The 9,876-nt window shown below is 37.2% G+C and overlaps 1 protein-coding gene across 1 annotated transcript; it reads left to right on the top strand.

Annotated features, from left to right (window-relative positions):
* The first annotated feature begins 5,921 nt into the window (after positions 1 to 5,921).
* Positions 5,922 to 9,444, top strand: LOC117123133 (histamine H1 receptor-like). The gene has a single exon (XM_033268983.1). The coding sequence runs from the start codon at positions 6,156 to 6,158 to the stop codon at positions 8,265 to 8,267; it is 2,112 nt and encodes a 703-aa protein (XP_033124874.1). The 5' UTR covers positions 5,922 to 6,155; the 3' UTR covers positions 8,268 to 9,444.
* Positions 9,445 to 9,876: the final 432 nt, after the last annotated feature.

Genomic DNA, 9,876 nt, shown 5'->3' with positions numbered 1-9,876 from the left:
CCATTAAAATGTGTCAAAATACAAAAATACGCAATTAAATCTTTTGTTTTGGAGTATTTACTTCGGGCGCTGTAACTCCTGGTTTGGAGAACATGTATACGTGTCGTCTCATTATTTAAAAAAAAAACGGAGATTTTGCCCACGGATAAGGCCTACGCTTAAAATAATTATCTGCTTATTATTTTCGTATGATAATTATGAAGACTTGAGTATAACTGTATCATCGCAGAACAGAAAACAATTTTTACCAATAACAATAAATTTCAAAAACCTAATTCGAAAAAATACACAGGCCTAAGGAGTTTTGATTTGCAACTGTCTATGGCAGAGAAATCAAAGTTTCTAAGTAGGCCTATATATACATATATTATATAAATCATCAAAGGTACATATACAGTGTTTACATAAGGACATGATAGAACATCGTAGGCTACCCTGTAGCTTTCAACGAATGAAGTCCTATAAAGGTCATTGTGTAATAAAATTCCTCCGACGGGATTCGAACCTGCGACCTCTCGCTGACAAGGCGAGCGTCATAACCATTAGACCACGAAGGCTTGATGGTTGAACAGGTCCAAAATAACTTTTTAAACTTAAAACATTCAATCTAGGCGTATTTTCGTTAGGTGCAACTCCGATATTGGTATATTTGCTTATTTTGGATTATTTTTGGTATAATGCACTCCAAGATTAGATGGTGTGGGGTGATGGGCTTAGTAGGCTATATATGGCAGGAGCAGACACTCCGAAATATTCATAAATTTATTATTAAATGTTTTACGGTTGTTTTCAGGCAAAGCGATTAACCATGACGAAAGCAATAATTGTGCATAATTGAATGCCTAAGATATCACAGCCAAGATCAACAAGAAGACAGGCAGTAGAAATGCAATTATATTTGACGAACGTCATAATGAATAAAAGTATAAAATTACTAGACATTAATGAGAGAACCTGACGCAACGGAATCAGATTCGATCTCCTCAACATTTGCATATATTCGCTTATACGTATAATTTTAAGAATTTAATGGGGATTTTGTTCAGATTTCATCAGACTGTAATATATTTTTTAAGACAAAACATATGGTAGGTTATATCATTTTATGTAGCGCCCTCGTTAACCAGTTTTGTAAATTATTAATCCCGTATTCATTATAAAGCAAATATTGTATAATATAAGGTTTCGCGACTTTACGAAAACAATAAATACAGCACATCTTCACATCTTCGTATTTCTTCTTTGTGCCTAGACCTACACCAATCCCAACAAAGATTCTGTTTCACGCACCGCAGACAATCTTAACTTGGCCTTAGGCCCTGAGTGTTTGGCGTAAGAGTGCTCAGATTTCTCATGTTTTTAGTTATTGACAGTTCCAATAAATTTGTTGCATTAGGCCTATTTTGTCAATGTTGATGTGAAAGGCATAGACATATATATACCGGAACTCGGTTGAATTCTTGGTATTTTTTTTAAATTTTAAATATAGTCTGTTTTCTTCGAGATGCTCGTAAAACGCAGATACACTGTGACGACAGATCATGGGGATCGGCTCAAACGTTTCGTAATGGAACTTTTTAGAGGATCTATCAAATTGGACTAGGAATACGCGGATGTCCCACACTTACACGTGTTCACACGGGACAGTAACAATAGACAGGCGATTCAAATTGATGACGTAAACGTTTTCGTCATCGAAAGCTTGCGAAAACTCTGTAATAGATAATAGAATGGATATTTATTAAATGCTATTATACAATCACTTTAACTGGATGAAATTAACCAGCTGAACTCAAGTGCCAAAATATAACCTCAGCAACTCCGCCCCGGGGTTGAATATCATTACTCATTCGTTTACATATCGCTTACAAAATGCATGGGGAAATGTGAGAAGCATTTCTTATAAGAAAATATGATTGCTTTATTTATAGTTCTTAGGATCGGACGCTGAACCGGGACCTAGTTTTATTGGACGGTTCGTTCGATGTTCTGTTTTTTAAATGTTTTGCCGGTCCTGTGGGTTTTCGCTCGCTCTTCTTGTAGTTTCGCACTTCCCGTTTTATACCTTCTTCTTATATTGTCGGAATGTATTTTTATCATAGTCACATGGATCTATAAAATTATATGCCTTTATCCACGTTCATTTATGTGTATTCTGTGCATCCGATCGTTTAGAATTTAATTTATTTCTTTCGGCTTTCTTTATTATGTTTGTATCATTACCAGCAAACTATCATTGCGCGTCATCTGAGTCATAACACCTGCTCATTTCACAAACTAATCAATTGTATACAAAGAGGAAAAAATATAAGGGTTTGACTTGCACGAGAAGGCTGCTTGACAGCAATGCATGTTGCGATATCATTAATGATAGTATTATTCCTGTTTCGTTGTCTTTCTTTGATTTTTAGTATATGAGAGGTAGTTCCATGGAATTCATTTCTTTCGTGTTCAGATCACACATCGATATTTAAAACAGGACAATTACGATGCAGACCGAAATGTCAAAAGGCAAGTTAATCAGGTACATCCCCTTTCTATTCTACCACTTCCAGTATTTTGAAAAACGGATAGTTGATAGGAATTTTTTTTTCTCTACTCTTTAATAAGCGTCATGGTGCATAAAACAGGGTGAGGTGGGGAGAGGTGGCACAGTGCCAATCGACAATCGAGGATATATGGTGGGGAGGGTTTGAATGTTTCATTTCCTATTGTGGGCTCCGGGGAGCGTATTCTCTATTAAACAATTTCACTTTGCTGCCGTCAAGGATGAGAGCTCATGGGGGCGAGTGCCACTTTCGCCACAGTGGCGGCACCAGCGGCCGGTGGGAGGGGGGCAGGGGCTTAAGTCCCCACCGGACAGGTCAAGACCCCCCCCCGCCGGTCAGAGCTTGACGGGCAGTCAGACCATAAAACATATAAAAATAGGCCCACACCAAGCCAACACATGTCTGTCACAGTCTGAGAGTGCCATTTTCGGCCATCCGGATGTTGATATTCTTTTAAAAAATCTCATTTGGGAGGGGGAACCTCCTCTCAACCCCTTCCTCCAGCTCGAGCCTACGAGCTCAAGTCCTCCCTGTCGGACAACTTAGCCCCCCCCCCCCCCCCCCCCCCCTTAGAAAATATATCCTAGAGCCGCCACTGTTTCGCCACCCCCTTTACTGTATCTGTCACTGCAACTCGCGGCTGGAGTGGACAAAGTCGAGGAAAATACCTTAGCCAAAGACACAAGTGAAATGCACATCAGGAATTTGGAATCCAGGGGAAGAGGATGAACGCCCTTTTCCCGCTCCTGGAACCAGTCGCTACTGGTACTATGAGTAGAGATATTAATGTGATGTGTACGTGATCCTGTCGTGAAAAAAGTCAATCAACCGCCTTAAGCACTTCTTTAAAATGAAAGTTATTTTTTAATTATTATTATTATTATTATTATTATTATTATTATTATTATTATTATTATTATTATTATTATTATTATTAAGTGATGGAGTTCTTGGGTGAAACATGATTTTAAAATACGGATGCTAAGTTACTATTATTTAGTAAAATAATAATAGTTATTCTATTAAAAATAGAAATGTTCGCCCTTTTTACTCTTTGAATATTCATGTTGGTAATGAAACCATTGATGAGGTAAAAAACATTCGTTATTCAGGACTTCATGACTTCAAATTGATGAAAACCTTACCTGGAATGACCATATTCAAAAATTAAATAAAACTATTGGGTAAAAATTAACATCCTAAATAAATTGGCAGAAACATTAAATGAATCTTTTCTAAATATTCTTTATAAAAGTACAATACAACCCTGTATGGACTATGCAATCTCAGTGTGGGGAACTACGTCTAACAAAAACAAAAACATTCTATTAAGGATACAGAAACTAGTTGATAGAATAGTTTAAAATAATTTTGATTTTATAAATTTTCGTGGAATTGATCTTATTAAGCAAAATAATTGGAAACTTTTTGATGAGCATAGAGATTACGCCCTAGCATGTTTGATGTACAAATGTATAAATGGCGTTGCACCTTCCCGCTTATGTAATTATGTAGAAATGGTTGTGGACCGACATGGATATTCTACGAGATACGCTCACTCGCTTAACGTTATCCCCCCTATTCAAAATTGTTCTGTAATGAATGGTTCCTTTAAAAATTTCTGGAGCAAAAGTTTGGAACAAAATCCCAATCAAAATTCAAGAATGTCAATCTCTTAATTTATTCAAAATTACTTATAAAGAAAAACTTTTTCTGATTACCCAATTAATTTCCTTTTATATTTTCTTGGGCTATATTTCAAACATTTAATCCGGCCCCGAAACTTGACTCAGAAGTAGCCTACCGGGATGGTGTCCGGCGGGGAATAGTTTTTACCATTGTTTAGTTAGGTTTGTAGTTAAGATAAAAGTTGTGATCCCAGCCCCGAAACTTTGACTCAGAAATACCGGGATCTGTCCGGCAGGGGAATAGTTTCTACAATTTTTATCTATTTAAGTAATTTTACAGTATTTTTCCTACCTTGAATCCCGGCCCCGAAACCTGGACTCAGAAATACCGGGTTGGTGTCCGGCGGTGGATAGTTTTTACCATATTGTAGTTAAGTTATGTAGTTAAGCTTAACCTTGATCCGTAATTCCTGGCCCCGAAACTTTCACTCAGAAGTACCGGGTTGGTGTCCGGAGGGGGATAGTTTCCCCCAAAAGTTTTTACTACTCCTTTATTGTAAGGTGCTGGTTATTTTTGCTCTTGTTATTGTACTGTGTTTTTGCAGGACCATATTGTAAAACAGCGATAAGATCCCGCCTGTAGTTATCCTGCCTAAAGATGTTTTAAATTAAAAAAAATAAAACAAAATTAATTGCTTGGGGTCTAAGCGATATAAACTATTTTATGAAAAAAAAAAGACACACGATTGTTAAAACATCACAATTTACATAAATACCTATATTACTAAACTTAAAATTCATATAAAGAGTGGAAACATATATTACAATATTAAATATAATAATCTACTGTATAATATCAAAATTATAACATCTAAACATACGATTACATATTTTTTTTAACGAACGCATTTAATTTCGTTTCAAATCAAATTACGACAATTTATACGTCTTCTCGCAATTTGTTGCCCATGCATGCAGCCTCATCACTATGTATATTTATATATCTCTTATACACATCTAGATGTGTATAAGAGACAGGTCTGAGAGTGCCATTTTCGGCCATCCAGAGGTTGATATTCTTTAAAAAAAATCTCATTTGGGAGGGGGAACCCCTCTCAACCCCCTTCCTCCAGCTTGGGCCTACGAGCTCAAGTCCCTGTGTTAGTCAGCTTAGCCCCCTTAAAAAAATATATCGTAGAGCCGCCACTGGTTGACTTATTCCTGGCTTGAAAATGCTCTCAAAATCACTTTGAAATGCAGGACTGTCCCACATGATGCAAGACGGTTGGTAACTACAGTAGGCCTATGCTGTATTTTAGGTCAACATAGGTCAACCCAAGTGTGTAAACTGAACATTTTCATGCCAGGCATGAGATCTTAACCTTACTGAGTCAACCCAGGCTTGAGGTTCTAGTGTGACTGTAGCCTATATATTGTACCTGTCTCTTATACACATCTAGATGTGTATAAGAGACAGGTATAGAATAGTGCGATATCTGCGAGTGTTAAAAAACGTTACCTAACCAAGTTGGAACTCGGGATCTGCTGCTAACTAAAGACGCCTAAACCAACTGGGCGACGTGGGCTTTGTTGCGAATTATTTATTACTAGTATTAGGCCTAATATTGCTGTAGTCCTATTATTATTACATTCATTTATATTATATATTATTAGAGCTGATACTATGTATTTTTAATGTGTTTATTCCCGGAGTTCATATCAGATCAGAAAACATTTGTTTAAAAGCAGCATTCATACATTACTGAGGAGGATGCTATTTTTGTTGTTACGAGCTCCCTGGATTTTGCAGAAATTAAGTACTGTATTAGATAATGTATGATTGTAAACCATCCGCAGGACCGTGATTGGCTGCCGGTCGCAGACTTTAAATACACTGGCCAATTAAATAGCACGGAGATTGTCCGTTCATCAGTAGTCGGCAGGTGATCGTGACTGCGATGCGGTAGTGCAGTTCAGCATGAATTTACAAAATCAGACGCTGTCTGTAGCTATTTCAGCTCAAACGGACAATTTACCCTGGGCATCGATGTCTGGAGTGAACACAACGCCGGAGAGCTCGATAGAACCATGTGGCGAAGCACTGCTTGGCCTAGAAGCATGGGGTCTTGTACGCACCTCTCTGATAGTACTTTTAAGTGTTGCAACGTGCGTAACAAATTTCGTTGTTATAGTAATTCTTCGTCTAAACGATGGTCTTCATTCGGTTTCCGGTACATTCACTTCAGGAGTTGCTATAGCAGATTTATTCATAGGATTACTTATCATCCCACCTAATGTGCTTGATTCGTCGTACCCAGACGTTTGGAATAACTCCCGACCAATGTATTACGTCTGGGTAACGTTAGACTATTTTCTTTCAATTACGAGTATTTTAAGTATGATTTTATTGAATTTAGATCGTTTTTGGTCCATTACTTATCCGATCAAATATATTCGATTACGGACCAAACGTCATGCCATTATGATGATAGCAATTATTTGGGGAATTGTATTTGTGATTGTTATACCTTTTGCTATCACCTGGAAATATGTGTACCCTGATGCCGAACCGGTGTCGGCGCGTTCAAATTTCGTGCAATACGGAGCTGCATCTTGGTATTTCGCTACTGGTTCAGTGTTCGTGTTTGTTATACCATTGTGTATTACATGTGCAATGTATTTCCATATTATTAAAGCCATTCAGAAGCGGTCAACAATGGCGATTGGCCGGATGAGCGCTGGTAGCATGGCCTCAAAGAACTCGAAAAAAGACAGTGAGAACGCATACAGTTTGGTAAGCCAGAGTGACATCTGGCATTTGCAATCCCTCTATGACAGTGCTGTCAATAGCCCTACTCATTCTGCTGCGTGGAACAATCGTTATATCGTAAACAACAGAAGTGTTGGGTGTTACGCTAGTATTGATGAAGAGGCTGAGAGTGACGATCAAGAAAAAAAGTCCAAGGCAGGAAGTTCATTAGAAGGAGAACAAGACGACTTTTCTCTCTTCGAGTCTGGCCGTACAATGAATCATAAAGTTGAAACGACTGTTGGCAGTTCCTCTACATCGGGTGTTTCAAAGGAGCCATCAGGATGTGTAGAGGCGTCAACTTTGGAAGTGGCCGATAGCGAAATTGTCGTCACACAAGCGAAACAGGAGATATTGAGCGTAACCAATCTGAGTCAAGCCGAAAACATCCATCATGTATGTCAAAATGGCCGTCCAAATGGCGTCATACCCATTACCGCGGCCGAACGAGATAAAGACCGTAAGCTGAAAGTCGACAACACTCCTGTTAAATCGCATATAAAAAACGGTGATGTACGTAGTAGTAACAATAATTCAAACACATCTAGTCAAACACAGAAACGTATAAGTCAAAGGTATCTTACACGTCAAGGTTTGAGTGACAGTTGGCTGCCGCGTAATGGTCATACGACACGGCGAATGCGTGGCAAGTTGTCGTTGCCACAGGGTACTGACGATCACCCATTACAAATTAGGCCGATTTTAAGCCTCCGACAAAGCGCTTCAAGTCCTCAACTACCCAGCACGACTTCCTCACCGATGATACCAAACCACACGTCATCGAATGGACACGCTACACTTCTAGGAAATAAGCGCCGAGATATAAAGCGCAATGGAGATTATTTCGCAAGCAATCCATCGTTTCGAGGCTCCACGGGATCGGTACGCGCACGATTACGCCATTCGTTGACTGGCCTCAGTGGTCGTGGTAGTAAAGTTCTTTTAATACTAAAACGAGCTCAGAAAGCTGCAAAACAGCTTGGCGTGATTCTGACATGTTTTCTGATATGTTGGATGCCTTACTTCGCACAGGTTATCGTTTACGCGATCTGCCCAAACTGCACAAAGCCCAAACTTATGACCATTGCTGTGTACATGGGCTATGTCCATTCACTCTGCAACCCTATATTGTACATTACGTTTAACCTGCGATTTCGGAAGGCATTTCAAAAGGTGATTTGTCCTTGCTATACCCCTCGAAGATGGTATCACAAACAGGCATTACGCCATGGGTCACGTGAGCATCAATTGAGCCGTTTGTACTCTGAAGCTCAGTTGTGAGTCAGTCTGCGATTCTGATGCAACGGATATTTCTATTTTGATATTAAGATATATATATATATATATATATATATATAATATATATATATATAAAATATATATATATAAAATATATAATATATATATTTCGATGTTTATTATTAAATGTTGTGATATTATAAGCTGTGCTGGTGAACAAGCTTTATTATTCTATATATTTGAACACGTCCTTGAAAGATATCTCGGGAGATGTGGTTTGATATTGAACACGAATCCTAACGAAAGAAAAGGTTTTATGAAAAGCAGGGTGCTAGTGGAATTTTCTAAAGACTTAAATATGATTAATGGACCAAATGAAACGATGGGCTTGAGTACAACGCATTCTCGCGTTAGCAACGCATTGATCTGTGACACTTGCTTGCAATTACGTGTGGGTTCACCCCACTGAGAGTTGGATTTGGTTTTGTTACGTATGTGACGATTCCGGAATCATGTTGTGTAGAGTTTTTACCTCCTTGTGTACCAGAATAATGGTTTTTTTGCACTAACTATTTTGTTATAATATCCTTGACATTTTAACTGAACAAAGGAATAATTAATTTCTAAAGGAGTTTTATATTGGCATACGTCATACTGATTACTACAACACACGTTCACATCGTATATCTGAACAAGAGTAACCAAATTCAATTTCCGATGATCACGAATAAAATAAGCAGAAATCACAGGGACCCTGTATGTATTCTCTGGTATTATTTTATATTTATTTATAATGTATTTATATATTTAATAATAATTATATAAAATAAATTGATGATAATTGTGTATCGCCTGTTGAACAGATAAAAGAGTAAAATAGAAAAGAATAAATTTTATAAAGTGATTTGATATCATTCGGTAATCTATATATTGAAATTATTTTTTATGTTTTATTATGGTCAAATCCATGCTATACAAAGAAACCAAATTCAAACATGCTTTTTGAAAAATATATTATATAAAACAAGCCTATACTTATATATTTGTATGTTTATATTTGTTTATGTTGTGTATATTCTTAGCATAGGCCTATTGTTAATTTGGTATGCAATATTAAGGCTTGCAGAGCCCTATTTATAATGTTTATATTATCTATATATGCATGCTCATAACGATGATTTCCGTGTTGGTATAAAAGAATAGAAACTGCATGTGACACTGGGACACTAATCCTCATGAACCCACTTATAGGCCTATTACTATTGTTATTGTTATTATTATTTAATATCATTATTGTATAGGTTCTGTCTCTTATACACATCTAGATGTGTATAAGAGACAGTTTAAACACTGCCTCTTTTTGAATGACACAATTTGAATGGACATTATTATTATTATAAATTACCTGTGTAATTGTTTCCTTTTGTTAGTATTGTTTGCAATAATAATATTTGCTTATTATTCTTCGAGTGTATGATACCTTGCACCATGTGCAGCGTTTTATTCAATAGATGTACGCATTCCGGAACGGACAAATTGGGGATTTTTTCCAAGTCCCTGGTATTATTACTAATGACCTTGGCCAACCATTGACAAATATTGTTATGTTTACATATAATAATAGTAATGTTATACTCTTCACTCTTTCTGC

Source organism: Anneissia japonica, unplaced genomic scaffold (genome assembly GCF_011630105.1).
Source record: "Anneissia japonica isolate Jap-2015-1 unplaced genomic scaffold, ASM1163010v1 scaffold5067_len495651_cov149, whole genome shotgun sequence".
NCBI lineage: Eukaryota > Metazoa > Echinodermata > Crinoidea > Comatulida > Comatulidae > Anneissia > Anneissia japonica.
The sequence above is the reverse complement of the archived record's forward strand: the minus strand, read 5'-3'. Positions and strand labels throughout refer to the sequence as shown.

Excerpts from the sequence above, each read along its gene's own strand:
- LOC117123133 (XM_033268983.1), top strand. The coding sequence starts at position 6,156 with ATGAATTTACAAAATCAGACGCTGTCTGTAGCTATTTCAGCTCAAACG.